The sequence below is a fragment of the Galendromus occidentalis genome, unplaced genomic scaffold (assembly GCF_000255335.2).
Source record: "Galendromus occidentalis unplaced genomic scaffold, Mocc_1.1 scf7180000077529, whole genome shotgun sequence".
Lineage (NCBI taxonomy): Eukaryota > Metazoa > Arthropoda > Arachnida > Mesostigmata > Phytoseiidae > Galendromus > Galendromus occidentalis.
In genome coordinates, this window is record NW_003805517.1 from 130,002 (window position 1) to 148,955 (window position 18,954).

General features: G+C 54.0%; 1 protein-coding gene across 1 annotated transcript in view; it reads left to right on the forward strand.

Annotated features, from left to right (window-relative positions):
• shot (dystonin-like protein short stop) overlaps positions 1 to 18,954 on the forward strand; it is a 59,376-nt gene that overhangs the window by 30,848 nt on the left and 9,574 nt on the right. Inside the window, 9 exon segments of the mRNA XM_029112823.1 lie at positions 946 to 8,142; positions 8,227 to 9,379; positions 11,090 to 11,236; positions 11,418 to 11,642; positions 11,842 to 13,308; positions 13,488 to 13,782; positions 15,156 to 15,316; positions 15,471 to 15,807; positions 15,904 to 18,765. Of these exon segments, the coding sequence (XP_028968656.1) occupies positions 946 to 8,142; positions 8,227 to 9,379; positions 11,090 to 11,236; positions 11,418 to 11,642; positions 11,842 to 13,308; positions 13,488 to 13,782; positions 15,156 to 15,316; positions 15,471 to 15,807; positions 15,904 to 18,765 (13,844 nt within the window).

Genomic DNA, 18,954 nt, shown 5'->3' on the forward strand with positions numbered 1-18,954 from the left:
TGATGGCAGACGAATTTAAATTCTCCGTCATCACAGGCCGGCCGGCCGTCGCCTCGCGTCGTAGTCGCTCTTGTTCTCGCCGTGGTAGTCGGCGCCGCATCGCTGTGGTCGGCGATCGTGAACGCCATGCAAGGCACGTAGTCGCCGCCAATAGGGCATCATCAGCGGGAGTGGCAGCAGTAGTGGTCAATGAAATCGCGAGCACACTTCAGACATCGCATTCTGTGTATTCTACATGTTCTCGTTCTCTGTGAACTTTGGTTTTTCTCCCCGGCTTGACATCAGAGGGCGCCGCAATCGGGTAGGCCCACGCAATTTAAGTCCGTCTGTGCGGCCACGGAGCGATATAGCCTACCAGAGATGGAGTTAGTTCCCTTACCACTCACAACAGACAGTGCTGCTGCTGCTTCCCATGATGCTTGTGGCTGGTTGTTCCTCGTCGCGTTGCAGTGGACGATAGAGGCGACTTCCACAAAACGAGCAAGTCCGCCGCGTTATTAACCGCGCGGCCCTGCCTACGTCGTGACTACCGCCGTAGAGTAGTCTCGCTGTTGTTACATTGACTCAACGAAAGGATCAGTCAGATACCCACGGAACGATCCGAGGGACGCACGGGCGGACGAACGAGCAAGCGAGCGATCAGAAAAAAAAATAAACAAACCAATGAGCGGACGAGTTTTCATAAAGTGTCAGTGTGTTTGCGGTCTCTCATGATGAGTGTGCTGTGTCGTCATCAGTGATACCATCATCGACGTCGTCGGATGATCGGGAGGAGCAGCGGGATCATCTGCTGGATATACCCAAGTGCCAAACGGAAGATTATCGTCGTCGAAGAAGTGATCTTCTTCTGAAGTGTCGTGTTGTGAACCTAGTAGAAACTGTGATCCCTATGTAGAGAGATTCTAATCTTTTGTTCAATCGCGATGTACAGCAGAAATCCGAGAGAGACTCCGAACAACTACTGAGAGGTACCCCCGACGTACCACCGGTTCCTAGCATTGTGACCTATCAGCAGCTCCAACAACAAAAGTGGCAATCGCCCCAGGAGCCCACGGCTCCGGTTCCGTCGTCGTCCTCAGCGACGACGACGACGACAACCTCTGCCTCTGAAAAGTCGACGTCGCCTTCCGAAATGGAATTGGGAGACTCGACCCTAAGAGGGTCGTCACTGACGATTACCGAAGTCAAGTCGACGAAGCTCATTAAAACTCACGAAGACAATCCCAACGCGGACTTCCTCGCTAGGACCGCCCTCAAGGACACTCGCAGTGACCAGAGGGTTCCTCTTTGCGTGGCGTTGCGTTGCGGGATCATCGATGCCAAATCAGGTAAATTCGTTGACACCAAAACCGGCAAACTGCTGAGCGCAGAAGACGCTCTCGCAAGCGGTCTGGTGAATCAGCAGTACCTGGACGTGTTGCAAGCGCCTTGCGGTCTCGTCGATACGAAGACGCGGCAGGAGCTCACGTTGTTCGATGCGATTCGTTTCAATTTCTACGATCCGCATAAACAGACTCTACTCGACTCGAAGGGCAATCCGATCTCGGTTCAGAAAGCCGTCCAGAGCGGCCTTCTCCGCGATCCAGAATTGATGGTTAAGAAATTGAAGCTCATCCGGGTGACACGACTCAGCATCACGGAAGCGTTCGACGCCGGTCTATTAAACCCCAAGGACAGTCGGGTAACAGACCCGATGACTGGCGAAAGCTACAGCATCGATGAGGCGTTCGATAGGAAACTGATCGAGCCGAAACGAGAGAACGACGAAGGCTTGACGCTAACGTACGCCCTCGATCGAGGCATGGTCGACGACAAGGGACGTCTCACGGACAACTGTTCCGGCGGTGTGTACGACCTCAACGAGGCGTTGACCCGCGGCGTTCTGTGCTCGGAGACGCGCGAGGTCGTCAACAAAAAGTCCGGGAAAGTTGTCAGTGTACCAACCGCTATTCGGGAAGGCGTCATCAACGTCCGTAATGGCCAGTACGTCGACGAGCAGACCCGAGAACGGCTCTCGCTCGGCGGAGCGCGGAAACGCGGTCTCATTTCGCCGTCACTGACGTTGAAGGACGCCGAGTCCCAGGACCTCCTGGACGAGTCCGGGACCATTCTGAACCCCTATTCGAACAAGAGGATCAGTCTGCTCGAAGCGGTCTCCCTCGGTTTGTTGGACGCTAACATCAAATGCATTCTCCATCCGATCAGTCAGGAAGCGATGTCGTTGAGCGAAGCCATGCACCAGGGCATCATAACCCCCGACGGGAAATTTGTAAACCCGCGAACTCACGAAACCATGAGCATTGTCGAAGCCGTTCACCGAGGCCTGATCTCGTCGGTGAGCCAGAAGATGATCTTCGAGGTCGAGGGTTTCCAGGACACCAAGACCGGGGACAACATCAGTTTCAATCAGGCTGTTCACCAGGGTATCATCAACTTGAAGAACAGGACCTTCAAGGACACCAAAACCAATCGGACGATGCCGCTCCGAGAAGCTCTGAATAAAAAGCTCATCCTCGATCAAGTTTACGAAATGCTCACGAAACCGATCGGTCTCAAGGACGACAACGGACAGGAAATCACCCTGCTCGAAGCCGTTTTCACCCGTCGCGTAGACCACAAAACCGGTCAGCTGCGTCATCCCAAGACCTTGATGCCGATCTCGTTGCGGGACGGTGTCAAGGAGGGCATCATAAGCCCTGAGGGCGCCGCTCTCCTCCGAGGTCTGCTCCGGATAACGGTCAGCACGGCGACCGTGACGAAAACGATCACGCGTTACGTCACCGTTCAGTCGAAGGCCGGATCCGCCGAAGTCGGAATCTCGTTCCAGGAAGCCGTTCGGAAGGGACTGATCAACGAAAACAACGCGACGTTCAAGCACCCGAAGAGCGGCAAAGTCGTCAGTCTCGAAGAGGCCATCAACGACGGACTTCTGGTTCTCTCCGCCGAAGGCACTCGCGACCTCAAGGCTGTCCAGGCCATTCTCAACACCAAGACCAAAACGCGGGTGGTGACGACGGAACGCGAGATGAGAGAAGTGATTGAGAAATCGAGGTCGAGGAGTAGCTCACCGACAAAGCCTCAGCACCAGCTGAAGGCGGAGTCCAAAATCGAAGTCAGCCCTTCGGGGAGCTCAGTCAGAACTAGTCTTGGCGGGACCGGTACGTCCAAAGAGATGTCGTACGAGTGTTTCTATGAGGAAAGTCGGGTTGGGACCACCGACAGCCAGAGCAAGCAAGCGAGGGACGATGAAGCCGTTTCGAGGAAGATTTCCGTCAAGGTCGACACCAAGGATTCGAAGACCGACGGGAAGTCATCTCCGGAGAAGAGGTCCCCCAGCCCTTCGAAGCCGGGCAGTCCCGAGCACAAGAAGAGCAAGCGAACCGAGAGCGAAACCTCAAAGAAGGTCGAGACAGTCAAGTCGGAGTTCCGGTCGAGTCACACCCGGGAGAGTTCTTCATCGACGTCATCGGTGAAGTCGTCTCCGACATCGAGATCGGGAAGTCCTCTGAAAACGACCGAAACTCAAAAAACTGTGATTACGTCCTCGAGCGTTTCTTCGCCCACCCCTGCCAAACCGAAAACGAAAGAAACGCCCTCCTCCGTCCAGGGATCCCGTGAATCGAGCCCCTCCAAGTCGGGCACCAGCATCTCCACGCGCGCGGAGTCCAATCGAGAGCGGGAGTCCAAGACGCGGAGCACCAGTCCCTCGAAGAAGGCCGCGAGCTCGGCGAGCTCTCGACCGACGAGTCTTCCGGACACGACGTCGACCATCGTCTGCGACATTCCATCGAAGGGTTGGAATTTGAAGGAAGTTCTCCATCGAGACATGCTCGACGCTGGCAGCGGTCTTCTGACCCTGCCCGGCACGGACCGGATGGTCACCCTCGAGGAAACCGTCAAGCTCCAGCTCATCAATCCCGATTCGGCTCAGGTGACCGACACCCGCACCGGGAAGACCTACAACCTGCTCGAGGCTTTCCAGAGAGGTCTTCTGGACTCCACGGGCTCCACGAAGACGATGGTGAATAACGTCTCGTTAAAGGAAGCCTTGGATTCGGAAATCATCAGACTGCTCGAGCCGGCCGTGCCCGAAAGCGAACCCAGAAAACAACTTCATATCGCCCGACCTGTTCACGAGGAGCTGGGCAGAGCTTTGGAGACGCTGAAACCATTCACGACACCCACGCCTCTCACTATCGTGAGGCATCCCGAAACCGGCCTGGACATCGATCTGGGAACAGCTGTCGAAGCGGGCGTCGTATCGACGAGCGACGTTGTGATCAGTGATCTTCGCTCGGGCCAGAGCTTCACTCTTGAACAAGCCGCTAAACAAGGGATCGTCGACGAAGATAGTCTCGTGTTCACCGATCAGCAGACTCAGAAGAAAATGGGTCTGTCCGACGCTATCAAGCTCGGGCTTATCGCGGTTTCGGCTCCCGCGGCTCTGGGTGTCGAAGCGATTAAGGACATCTCCCAGTTGAAAAAAGCACGCGATGAGAGATTACAACAGACCGTCACTTGCACCGAGCCGGTGCGCGCCACCACCGAAACAACGAAAATCGTTCGGAAGGCCGAGCTCGTCATCCGGGACGCGCAGTCCGGACGAGAGATCCCGGTGGACGAAGCCCTGCAGATGGGCATCATCGATTCGGGACTCGCGAAGGAGCTGCGGGACTCGGCCAAAACCACCGAGCACACGGTCCACACCACGACCACCGTCCTGGTGACGGACCCGAAAACCGGACAGGCCATGACGCTCGCAGACGCGCTCGAGAAAGGCGTTCTCACCAAAGACGCCGTCGAGAAACTCCAACGGGGTAACGTCTCCGGGGTTCTGACCTCAGTCCAGACAGCGTTCGTGGGTGAGGACAAGGGCGCGACGGTTTCGTATCAGGAGTTCATGACGCGACCGATGTCGGAATTGACGAAAACCGCCGGCGAAACAAAACTCACCATCAAGCCGTCCGAGGCTCTGTCGAAGTCCATCACGCGCACCGAGGAGTCGATAACGATCGGTCGACCACCCGTTCTCCTGCAGCGAATTCGACGGATTCTCTATCCGGCCAACGTGGCGTTCCAACGCGGCTACATCGATGCGGCCACGAGGGACGTGCTCGAGGAGGTCGTTCAGAAGAAAGATCAACTCGGACCGATGAGCCTATCAGAAGCTATTCGCAAAGGACTCGTCCAGGACTCCGAGATCACGGATCCTCTGAGCGGTCAGAAGTTCCGGCTGTCAGAGTGTACGGAGAAGAAAATCGTCGACGACCGCTCCGGTCTGCTGGCGATTCCCGTGGGAAGACCGCTGGCGCTGGGAGAAGCCCTTCAACAGGGGGTTATCGACACGAACAAAGACGAGATAGTCCACCCCGAAACTGGAGCCAACCTTAGTCTTCAGGAGGGAATACTCTGTGATATAGTCGACTATAACTCAGCTGTGTTGCATCCGGATGACTCGAGCAAACAGCTGTCGATCGACGAGGCCATCTCTCAAGGCGTTCTTGACAAGGTCACCGGTGAGTTTTCCGGCGCGGGAGGTAACCTACCACTCCACAAGGGTGCCGAGAAGTTCGTTCCGACCATACTGAGCGAGAAGACCACGCCGAGCACCGCGAAGAAAATGCCGAAGTTGGCGTTGACGTTCCCGGTGGCGCTGGAGCGCGGTCTGATCGATACTCGGAAAAAGGAATTCACGCATCCGGCCACCGGCTCGAAGATGTCGGTCAAGGAAGCCATTAGGAAAGGTCTCCTGCTCGATCAACAGATCGCTGTAGCTGAAGATAGCTTCGATGTCGTGCAGGCGCTCGACAGCCAACTCATCGACTCGACGATGCTGAGCGTGAAACATCCGAAAACCGGCTCGACGACCCCGGTGCGAGACGCGATGGAGTCGGGCTCGTTGCAGCTGAAGCCCGTGCCCGCGAAACCGCTCATGGAATCCTCAAGCAAGGTGACGTCATCGAAAATCACGGCTAAGGTGACGACGATCAAGAAAACACTTTCCATCTCGCCCGGTTACGAAATGGCGTCGAAAGATAGCGTGCGCGAACGAGCTACCGGTAGAGTCCACCCACTCGATGAGGCCATCGCGCTCGGATTCGTCAAGGTGGAGGCGGAAAGTAAGGACACCAAGCAGACCCTCTCCGATGCGGTAGCGTGCGGCGCCGTGGATTTGGAGAAGGGTGTGTTCACTGACCAACTGACCGGACAGTCCATGCCACTGCGCGAAGCCCTGGCCAAAGAAGTGCTCGTTCTGGATCGACAGCCGAAAGGCAGCACGAAATACGGTCTCCCGGATCTTTTCGAGTACTACGATCAGGAGTCGAAACAATTCCAACTGCCCAACGAACCCCGCCCGCTTAGTCTCGAAGAAGTCACCCGACGAGGCCTTCTGGACGCAACCGCCGTCGTGTACCTGCCGGAGAGCGGGTCGAAGGTCTCCGTCGGAGAGTTCGTCGAGGACCCTGAAAACTTCAAGCTGCTGGAAAAAGGAAAACTGAACGTTGCCGGACGGACAATCGACGTGCAACAGGCGCTCAAGAAGGGTCTCCTGGCCACGGTTGCGGCACCCGCGGTGGCCGCGTACGAGATCGCTCGAAGCACTTCGTCGGCCATCCGAAAAGGAATACCAACAGAACGGAGCCCATCGCCAACTAAGGCATCCACCCACATGTCGAAGCGGGAAGAATCATCGGCTTCGAGCAAGAGTGTCATTTCCAGCAAGTCATCCCGTTCCGCGAGCCCAGAAAAACGAGCGCTCTCCGCGCATGAAGTGACCGAAGTGACAACCGTCGTGAAGAGCGGTTCTCCGAAACACCAGATAATCGAAGTCACCCGAACCGTGGGTCCAACGAGTCGCGTACCGCCCAAGGAGGGACAGGGTTCTCCAGTATCGAGGGCAACCGTTTCGACAACGGTCACGAGCCCCAAGAGAGCGGCGAAGTCGACGGTTCACGAAGTTTCCGAGGAGGAGGTGACCTTCCGGAAAGATCCGACGCCTCCAGCGGAAATGACGAAAACCCCGCGGACTCCGAGTCCTCCGAAGTCAACGAGGGAAAGGGTCGCTACGGTTCCCGCGCAGGAACGCTCTCCGAGTCCGAAGAAAACAGGTGATGTGAAGGTTACATCCTCAACGACTTCTTCCTCGTCCTCATCTGAAGTTCAGAAATCTTCGGCTTCGACAGCGGTAGAAAGCGGCAGTGTCATGCGCTCAAGATCATCGTCACCGGTGAAGAAAGAGTTCAGCTCAAGGACGGTGGAGATCTCCCACGAATCGTATAGCTCAGTTTTGCCATCGAAATCTGAAACTTCCAAGAAATCCTCATCGTCTTCGGTGAGCAGCTCATCGCGTAGCGAACAGAAATCCACGAGCAGATCGAGCTCGCCGAAGAAGTCCTTTGCCGAAGTGCGCGAACAGAAGTCGGAAGTGGTCGGTGAGACTTCGGTGAAATCATCTGAGGAGGTTCAGAGCAGCTCATCTTATTCGGAGGTCAGCTCCTCGCGGAGCCGGTCGTCTTCGCCTTCGAAACGAGTCACTTACGAGGAGCACGTCACAGAAATCGAAACGACGATTCCTTCCGTGCCCAAGACCTCTTCGGAGTCCAAGACCCAACGAAAATCTAGTTCTTCGTCTTCGGTTTCGCCTCTGAGGAAGCAATCTTCGGAGAGGAAGAGCGAGGCCACGTCCGATGTGTCGAGTCGATCGTCTTCGAGAGTGGTCAGCGAGGAACGCTTTTCAGAAGTCGTTTCCCAACGCTCGACTTCGCCATCGAAACGAGCGCCGGAGCAGAAGCCCTCACCTACGAGGCAGGTCGAGCTTGAAGAACGCACGGAAACGAAGACGAGATCCCCCTCCCCCACCAAGAGGGTTGTCAAGTCGCAAGTCTCCGAAACGAGAACTTCAGAGATCACTGGATCGCGCTCGCCGCCGGAAGAGCAGGCAACAGAAATACGTTCGAAAGAAACCTTCTCGGCCACGAGCAGTCGATCGGCTTCGCCTCTGAAGCGAACGGCGGAAGAGAAAGTTGAGACGGTCACGTCGAAGACGTCCCCTTCTAGGAAATCGGTCGATCGCGAGAGCGTTTTCGAGAGGCTCAGCAAGAGCTCTGAGAAACAAGCCCCCGCCACCAAGAAGCTCCACTCGCCGGAGAGCGAGCGAATCGAGGAACGGAAGACGGAAACGATCGAGAGACTCAGCAGCCCATCGAGGTCTTCGGCCGCCGCCAGAGTCGTCGAAAGCTCAAAGTCCTCGTTCTCGGAGTCCAAGACGTCTTCCAGCCGGTCCGAGTCGCCTTCAAAGCGAGTCGTCGAGGAGAAATCGTTCGAGTCGGTTCTTGAAACGAAACAACGTTCTCCGTCGCCTTCGAAACGGTCCACTGAGCGATCTTCGTCCTACGCGAGGAGTTCCGCTCAGGAGACGTCGAGCTCGACTTACGTATCAGAAGTGCGTCAATCGTCATCATCGAGCTCCAAAACCAGCAGCCGGTCGGTTTCGCCGTCGAAAGCAATCAGCGAGATAACGAGCAGCACGGTCGAGACTTCGTCGAGAACTTCGTCTCCTTCGAGGACGAAGGTGAAGGTCAAGGAGAGCTCTCGGCAAAGTTCGCCTCTGAGGCAGGTGGCGCTTGCCAGCGCGAGTGAACTCGACAGTCCCGAATGGCAGAATGTCAGGGAATCCTCGAGCTTTACCGACACCGAAGTCGTTGTCAAGCAGATGTTCACCGAATACGAAAAACATTTCGAAGGAGAAATGGTCGTCGGTTCGAAAACGAGCGTTGATAAGATCATCGCCAGCGATGTGCTGGCCGCCAAGCACTTCATGGTGCACATCCCCTCGACGGGCGTCACGATGAAACTGGAGGACGCTCTAATGCTCAACAAGGTCTCAAGCAAGAGCAAAATTCTGGTACGCTCTCTCAACGAACTGGTGCTCATCGAAGAGGACGAGGAGTCCGCGGACAACGCGTACCGGTCCGCCCTGATGGAGCAGGAAAGTCGGCTGGAGTCCTCTTCGAAACTCAAACGCGAATTCTACGATTCCCATAAGCATATTTTCGTGAAAGCAGGCGGCAGCCAGCAGATTAATTTCGAACAGTTCGTCGAAACGTCCAATCTCAACAACATCCGCGTGAAAGACATGAAGTCGAACGAGTTTGTGAGTCTTCGCGAGGCTTTCGACAGAGGTATAATCGATCGAGCTACCGGTGAGTTTTTCGATCACTCATCCGGAGCGTCGATGTCGTTTTTCGATGCGGCAGATCTGTCGTTCGTCACATGGTCCACCGCTAGCAGCGAACAGCGTTCGAGTACGCAGGGGGTAACCTCGGAATTCCAGTCTCTCTCAGAAGCCATCCGAGGGTTGTCGTTTGACCAGGAAAAGGTAAACAGCTGGGCGAGCGAACCAGACGAATGGTGTGCAGCTTGGAATGTAGTAACACCAAACACAACCTACCTAAAGCTACGGCGCCTTCCGTCTCGATCAGCTGCCAGCTGGAGCAGCTGCACCTAAAGCGAATAGTTGAAACACTGAATCGAGCGAGCAAGCGAAAATGCAACCCATCATGCAAAAGCAGCCATTCAGTGTGCAATCTGAGAAAAGCTAGAGAAGCTAGAGATGTCACCATCCATGTCATGGCAGTCGTTGTAATTGTTGGTAATGTTCTAGTTGTCAATGTCGTTTCTAGACCACGAAGTAGTCAATGTTTAGTTGTGAGCACCGCCAGGCACCACTGTGAGACAATTTCCCGGAAGAGGATTCCGAGCCTCGCCACTTGAGCTTCGAGCCTGAAACATAACTCTCGCTTCTGCTTGTACATATTTTTTGAACGCTCATCTTTTTTCGATTGTCTAGAGCCGCTGCCGCAATAGCATCATCTCTTGCAGGCGTAGATTCTCTCTAACGTAGGTGCAGAAATGCTGCGAATTCTCAACCGCTGTACCACCTGAATTTTTTGAGTCGTGCGTTGCACGATCAGCCCCGACGCGAACCAATGAAAAATCAGGGTTAGGAAGCTCGAGGCTCAGGAGCACTCAAAAATCTTCAGATTCCTATCGACTTTGACAGTTCTCTCAGACGGGGCGAAATCATGAAATGCGATTCAGACCAGAGAACCTGGGACGTGGACTTCGATGTTTTACTCCAGCAATCAGAAGATCACCGATCTTCGTCATTGTCATCCCGTTTCCTTTAACGAATCACGTCGATTTGTGAGTCATTTACCTTGCAAGACGAAAGAACGGGAGCCAGAAAGCAGACTTCTCGCTCGTCGCGTTCGCAAACATGGAAGTTCCACCGTGGGACGCGTTGCGGCCATTACTCATGCCGTCATTCTGTACAGTCCGCGAGTCCCATTCTGCTTTTGGGATTTCGTCCGCTTTGTTTTCGCCTCGATGGATTCGCTTCGGAATCATTTCTGTGGTTTTCTTCGCCTCTCTCCCTTCCCTGGTCGAGTCGTTTGTCAATTTTTGCCAATCGTATTGGTTCGGGTCGGGGTTTGGAATCCGTTGCTTGCTTGAGGTGAAATCGCCTTGAGAAGAAACAACTAATCTTTCGTCGAAGGAGTCGAACGACCTCGTCTCGGTCACCTAACCAGAGACCTTGTAGAATTAGTTTCACTCACAATTAGCTGCTACGAGACAAATACCGACCAGTATCGGTAACTACCCTAAAACCAAACGTATGAATACGATCCACAGAGATCAGAAAACTCCTCAACTCCGTTCAAAAACGAGAGAGCATAAAGTTCACTTTAAATTTTATCTATTGATCTAAAGTTGACTAATGAGTTCTTGAATCCCGCTACGAGAGTGAGTCTGCAGTTCCATTAACAAGTTTCGTTCGAAGAAAATTTTCTATCGAGAACATCGCACGACAAACAAACGAACTCACATCGAGAATGCGAATCGAACTCTTTGCCCTTCCGAGTCTAAAGTGAACTGCGATGCGAAAGTTTCTCCCGATAGGTCGCGACCATCTCTCGACAAAGAGTAGTTGTGACCTCAAACCGTCCGTGGGAATGCTGTGTGGGAATGCTAAAGGTCCCAATCGATATGCGATCAATCCGCTAACTTCACTCTCGACTGTGTTTAGGCTGCCATGCAAGAGAGGTACCGTGTCGCAGACGAGTCACTCACCAACCTCGCTTCGTGGCTTAGCGAAGTTGAGACCAGAATCGCGAGCCTCGGAGCGCTCCACGAAGAGGTCAACCGACTCTCGCACCAACAGGCAGTAGCCAAGGTGAGTCAAGTCGAGGACTTCCGGGACCGAGTAAATCAGAACTCAGCATTACCAGTCTGGGTTTCCCGGGACCCGGAATCCCGAACTCGTATCTGGATTTTTCGTTTTGTGTTCTCTTGTACCGACTCTTTCGTTTTCTTGAACTCCTGATCTAACCGAGTCGGGTTTCTCTGGAATTCAGACTGTCAAGGAAGAGCTCGAAATCAATCGCAAGGTCGTCAACCAGACCTTGGATCAGGTCCGTCAGATTTCGAAGGAGGGCTCCGACATGCTGTCTAGCTCGGAGATTTCCAACCTCCAGCGATCGGCTGAGACGGTGAAATCCCGCTACGACAGCTGCAACATCAACGCCGATAAACTCCTGCGCAGGATCGACACCGCGCTAGAGGAGCTCCAGAAATTCTCGGTGAGTCCGCGTTACACTACAAGGGTTGTCAACGGGAACGGGAACGAAAGTCATACCTTGCGGCACGACATTGCCCGTGACCAGTAGCTACCGGAGTCTCGAGTTGAGACCCAGGGTGCAGAAGTAGCTTCAGGAACAAAAGAACTGTTTTTGAGAAGAAAGTCTTTTTTTGCTAAACCTCTGTTTCTGCTCATCGCAGAGCGAGACGAGGACCTTTGTCGAGTGGCTGAAATCCGCACAACGTACTCTCCTCGAATTCGAGAAATACTTGGCGAACGTGAGCAATCTCAAGGACAACATGGACCAGTTCAAGCAGTTCTCCACCGACGTGATATCTCATCAGGCCGATCTGCGTTTCCTCACGATGGCTGCCCAGAAGTTTATGGACGAGTCCAAAACTTATCTGCGGCAGCTGAACGAGATCCGTACCGCGCATCCCGACCGTCTGGGTCACATCGAGGCGCACGAGAGCGAAGTCAAGAGCCAGGTGAACGAAATCACCAGCGAATACCAGACCCTGCTGAACCGGGTCAACAAGCTCAGCGAGCAACTCGGCGGTCTCGGCGAACGTAAACGGAACTACCGCGAAGCCGTGGAGAAGGCTACGGTGTGGCTCAACGATGCCCAGAAACAAGCCAAGAAGCTACTCGAGGAGCCGACAGGCGCCGAACCTCGTCAGATTCAGGATCAGTTGGACCGTGTCAGAGCTTTCAACATGGACATCATCCAACAAGGCCGATTGATCGACAACGCCCGTCACGCCGGTGAAGCCCTCATCGACATGCTCCCCGCCGGATCTAGCGAGAAAGTACAGATCCAGGACACGATCAAGAACCTCCAGGACGTCTACCAGCAGATGGTCACTCTGATCAGCGACAAAACCAACGAGCTGCAGATGGCGCTCGTGCACTCGCAGGACATCGAAGACGGCCTCAATCGTCTCCTCAAGTGGATGGACGACGTCGAGTCTCAGATCAAGATCCAGTCCCGACCTGCATCTCTAATCCGAGAACGACTCGACGAGCAGATCCACGAGCACCGCGTGCTCACGCAGGAGATCGAGAGCCAACGGTCCGTACTCGAGGCCATGACCAAAACCGCTCAGCAGGCGAGACTCGCGAAGAAGGTTGAGCAGAAATTGCGCGATATGCACTCTCGCTACGAGAAAGTGCTCGACAAACTCCGCAAGAATGGTCAAGTTCTTGACGAAGTCTCTCACCAGCTGGATCAATTCAACAGCCAATGCGGACGCTTCGAGGACTGGCTCTCGCAGCTGGTCGACGCCATCGAAGAGGCCGGAGCCGCGCGTTCTGCTGAAGAGGTTCAAGCCCGACTGGAGGATGTCATTCGAAGGAAGAATCAGAAGAAGGGAGATTTCGAGGATGTCATGAGGGCCGGAAGGGAACTCACCGGTCGACGAGACGTCACCGATACCTCGATCATAAAGGATCGCCTCCGTCAACTCGAGCAGCTTTGGAAGGAGATGGACATTCGTCTCACCGAGCAGGAGAGAGCCAACCGCCAGAGGATGGAACAACTCAACGCCTACGAAACACTTCGAGTCAAAGTGTTCGAGTGGCTTGCCTCGATGGAAGCCAAAATCGACCGACTCGAGCCAGTTTCGCTCGACAAGGACGCCATCAGGAGACAGGCTATGGAGATCAAGGTGGGCCGATTTTTTCTTTCCCTTCCTCTCTCTCTTCTCAGAACCAGGCATTGAATTCGTAGCCGGAGCTTCGTGAGTCCGGAGCTCTCTTTTCTGGGCGACTGTTTCCGGACGTCAATCCGGTCGGATATCTCAGTTCTCGGAAACATTCGAAATCGATTTTTTCCTCTTGTCCGCAGCCTTTGGTCAAGGAACACGCTGACTACAGACCAACGATCGATAAGGTGAATGAGTTGGGCCGAATCTACGAATCGCTCATCTCCGAAGAGAGGGCCGGTAGCCGAATGTCGCTAAAGAGCAGCCCCACAAGGAGTGAGTACAACAACGGGGGTCACCAGAATGGCCACAGCAATGGCCATCACGGTCCCCAGAGTGACGCTACTTCGGACGATACTGTCGACGCTGCCTCGATCGCGCTAACAAACCCCAAGCACTCCGCTAAGCAAGCAGTGCACGCCAGTTTAAACAAAGCAGGTAGACTAGATTAATTGCTATGCCTTCTACTACTCAATCGACCTTGCGTTATATGTATATAAAATTATATTCAATTTAAAAGTTGATCCATCGAAAACATCATCATCATCATCATGGTGATAATCGCGATATTCGAATCGATGCCGATGTTCATGAGACTAGCTCCGGCGCTCATCGAGACTCGGTTCGCCTTGAAATCCTCGTAGAAATCGTATAAATCCTCTCATAGAATACTCGCTGAGTCTCAGAACACGCCTAAGACCTGGAAAAAATCATCCTGGATCGAGAGTCAGGACTAGGCTCGGGATGATTTGAAGTTCGACGCACGATGACAGGCTCTAATATTTCCCTCGTCGAATCTCCACTCATTTGTGGTCGACGGCGAGCACCGATGTCCTTAGCATAGATTTCTAGTAGTCGTTTCCGTTTCTGTGACTTCTCTCACCTCATTGGCACTTCCATCGAGCATTCCTCTCGGCTCTCTCAAGCTTATCCCCTCGAGATCTCATCTCCCTCAGTCGACTCGGGGGCTAGGTCTTGTCGCGCGTTCCGAAATTCTATCGCAGATTTTTCTTCAGCTTGAGCGCCCCCGTACGATACTGAGTTTTTTCCCTAACGTGCGCCACGCGAGCCGAGTCGAAGACGGATGCCGTCGAAGTGCCAAATGTCTTTTTTGTTCATCGTTGCGTTTGGCTGACAAGGAAGTGTGTCAATAACTTTAAAGATGAGCTTGCCTTACTAAGATTCTAATCAAACGTACTCTTTCTCTCTCTCCTCTTTTCCCTAAACCCGCTCACTAGAAACTGCAATGCCTGAGGTGCGAAGTCCCTTAGCGGAAACTAGCGGTTCTACAAGCGGATTTAGCAGTCGACAAAGTTCTGTTGATCAGTTCGCGTCAATCGAACTCGGTGAGTCTTGCCTGGCTTTTCGATCGGAACTCGTTCGATTCGGTGTTGTTTGTCTTGGGCTGTGTCTTTTTTCTGTCTGTTGGGTCAAAATCGGAGCTTCTTTGTGGCCTGTCCGGAAGGTCCGAGGTTACAGGCCCGATGTGGTCTTTATTGGGCTTCGCTGGCCCCAACGTGTTTCGATGAAGGGTTCGACATCATCACAAAAGTTTAGGGGTCCAGGATTTGAAGCAACCCTCTAAATATTCGAAATTGGAGAATTTTCCGACAGTCGCCGACTCTGTCCGGTCGCCGAAACGATCGGGTTGATGAGGAACAACGAGAGATGGACGCTCATCCTCTCGGCTCGTAATCGCTCTCCGCACTAAAGCTTCAACTGTGCAAAGCATTTCACAAAAAAAAATCGAAATCCTGCTTGAGAAGAATGATAGCTAACATGAGTCTCTTTCCACCTGCTCGTACCTTCAGATGTCAGTCCAGTTCAACAGCAACTCAGCGAGATCAACCATCGCTACCAGATCATCGGAGTGAAACTCTCTGACAGGCAGAGAGACCTCGATGGCCTCGCCGATGAAGTGAAGCGACATCACGACACCATCAAGTCGTTGTTGACTTTCGTTCAGACCAAGGTGAGCCTCGATTCACCTAGCTTCCTGACCATCTGCGAGAAATTCCGGGAGTATACGCAATCAAACAAAATCGACCGTCCGAGTGGGGGATGTCAAACGGAAAACGCATTCGGAATTATGAAGAGAAGCTCACCCTTTCGTATTCGCCTCTCAGGAACGCCAAATGCCGAAGGAGGTCTCACCTGCTTCTAAAGAGCTCGCCGACAAACAATACGCATCCCTGAAAGAGATCCAAGCCGATCTCGCCGACCGTCAGAACGAAATGGACAGGGTCAAGATCGAAGTCACCGACTTGCTCCGCAGGAAACCGAATGCCATCGGAGCCGACAGCCTCCAACAATCCCTTCAGGAGCTCGTTCAGAAATGGTCGGCTCTTCAGGCTCTCATCCGAGACCAGATGTCTCTTCTGAACGATTTCAGAGACTTCCAAGACACGCACAGACTGCTCGACAACTGGCTCAGCCAGAAGGACAAGATGTTCCAAGTGCTCGGTACGTCAGCTTTCGACAAGCGACCGATAAATTCATTAATTTCGTTCGCTCAGTCGCGTATTCTGAAAACGTCCCGAATCACGGAATTCCTTTCAGGTCCTATCGCTCACGAGCCGCGCATGATCACGGCCCAGATGCAGCAAGTCCACGTCATGCGAGATGAATTCACCTCCCAGGAACCTCTCCTGCGCAGGATGAACCAGTCGGGCAATGAGATCTGCTCGAAACTCGGACCTTCCAATCCTGCTGCAAGAAAGGTCAAGGACGGCATGGAAGACATCCGCAAACGATGGGACGAACTGCTCGGTCGTCTCCAGGATCGCGAACGGAACTTGGACGCCGCGACCGGTGCCACGCAAGAGTTCCACAACGCCATCAACAAGCTCCAGGACGCTCTCCAGAACATCAGCGACAATTTCGACCGATTGGCCGACGACGCCGACATCCAGGAACAGCTGAGGCGGTTAACGGGTCTCGAGGACGACCTGGAACGCCAGAGACCTCTGTTGGCCGAAGTCGAAAGCATGTGCGACCATCTCTGCGACATTCTCAGCGATCCGGCCTCGAAGAGCGAGATCAAGAGCAAGTACGCGGCGGCCGACCGTCTGTACAACAACCTCAACAGGAAGATGAGCAACCGTCGTGCCGAGCTGGAGAATTCTCTGAAAGAGGACCGGGACTTCCTGCAGACCGTCAAGGACGTCCAGGACTGGTTCGACGAGATCGACCACAAACTCTCGTCCGATTTCAGAATCTCAGCCGACGAGCACATTCTGCGCCAGCAGATCGAGCGCTACGAGCCGGTTTACCGCGAAGTTCTCGACAAGGAACACGAGGTGCACATTCTCCTTTCCAAGGGTAACGAGATCATCCAGAAAATGGGCAGGAACAAACCCGAAGCCCAACAGGTTCGGGCCAAGATGGACAGCATGAAAAAGAGCTGGGAGAAGATCAAGCGTGAGTGCACAGAACGTCACACACGTCTCCAGACCGCCATGGAAAACTGCAAGCGATTCTATTCGGCTCTCAACAAGTTCGGACCGTGGCTCCAGGGCACCGAGGCCAGGTTCAACGAGCTCAAGGCCCCGTCCTATCTGAAATCCGAGCTTGATAAGCAAATGCGCGAGATCCAGACTTTCAAAAACGAAATGTCCAGGCACGCTATCGACTTCGATAACGTCCGTTCGACCGGGGACAGTTTCCTCGCGTGTACCGATGTCGACAAGGAGAAGGTTCGTGAGGAGCTCGACAACCTCCAACGTCGCTGGGAGATCCTCAGCCAGGCCATCATGAACCGAGCTCAGGATCTCGACGAGATCGCCGCTCGCATCGGCGAATTCAACGACAAGGCCCGCGACGTCGCTCACACCCTGCAGAGAATGGAGGATCGCGCCGCGTCCCACGACGACGGAGCGAGGGACGCTCGCACCCTCGAGAAGATAAAGGCTTTGCTCCGCGAAGCCCACGAATTCCACAAGGATCTTGACCGTCTACGTGCATACGGTGATTCCCTGGTGAACGCTGCGCCCATCGGGTGCGACACGCGCCCGATCTCTGACGCCATGGACGAGCTGGAGCGCCGACACCGAGAGCTGACCAACAAGCTCGAGGACAAGTGCCACGAACTCGACGCGGCCGCTGGAGTTCTTGCGCAGTTCAACAACAGGCTCAAGAGCATCCAGACGAACTTCGGTCATCTCGAGGACGAGTACAACGAGTTCGCGCCGATCGGTCGCGATCTCCGCACGCTCAACGTTCAGAAGTCAGAGATCAGGTCGTTCAAAGACAAACTGCACAGAGCCGCCGAAGAACTCGAACAAGCGGAACGCGAAGCCCGCGAAATCGTCGCCCAGGGATACACCCAAGACGCAAAGGGTCTAAGAACCCAGTTGGACAATCTCAGGAAACAGCTGCTTCGTCTGACGGAAAAGGCCAACAAGCGCGAGGCCGGCATCGATGCCATGATCGAGAAACTGCAGAAGTTCTACGACGATCTGGGAGACGTTTCGCGCAGCCTCAACGAGGCGGCGACCGAAGAACGAAACTTCCGACCCGTGGCTGCCGATGTCGAGACGATCCGTCAACAGCAGGAGGAGTTCAAACACTTCCGCCGAAATTTCGTCGAACCTCTGGGTAAAGCAATCGAGGAAATGAACCGACAGGGCCAGGGTCTGATCCAGTCCGCGCCGGCCGGAGTCAACACCGCTCAGCTCGAGAACGACATCGAGAAGCTCAACAGCGAATGGAATCAACTCAAGGAGAAGGTCAACGAGAGAGAAAGAACTCTGGACGCTGCTCTCCTGCATTCCGGGAAGTTCCAGGAAGCGCTCGCCAGTGTCGAAAAATGGCTCCAGGAGACCGAGGAGATGGTCGCCAATCAGAAGCCGCCGTCGGCCGATTACAAGGTCGTCAAGGCTCAGCTTCAGGAGCAGAAATTCCTCATTCGACTCATTCAGGACCGACAGAGCAACATCGTCTCGCTCATGCGCATGGGTGAGGACGTCATGAAGAACGTTGCGCCGGCTGAGCGTGCGAATATCCAACACACGCTAGAGGATATTCGAGAACGTTACGATAAACTCCAGTCCGGTGCGAAACAAAGAATGGACGATTTGGAGAGGGCCCTTCCCGTGGCCAAGGCGTTCCAGGACAAGATGGCGCCTCTGGTCGACTGGCTCGATCACGCCGAGAAGAAGTTGTCCGCCATGCAGACCATCCCGACGGACGCCAACCGCGCGGCCCAGAGAGCACAGGACCATAAGAACTTGCACCGGGACATTCTCGATCACAAGAGAGACTTCGAAGAGCTCACGGAGATTGCCCAAACCCTCATGGGTCTGGTCGGAGACGAAGAAGCCCAGACGGTGGTGGACAGTCTCCGAGAACTCACGGATCGTTACGCACGACTCGTCGAGGAATCCGAAAGGCTGGAGGACATGCTCCAGAACGTCAAGGAAGGTGAGCGTGCTTTCTTTCTCGTTTTTCCATTTTCATACAATTACCTGAAATACATTGTCGTTATGATTGAGATGATTAAGATTTATTCAATCGATTTCCAATGCTTGATCATGGCATTTCCAGTACTTTTTATGAACTATCTATCATCTATTGCTCATCCGTATTTTCTTTTAAATTCCTTTTCATCAT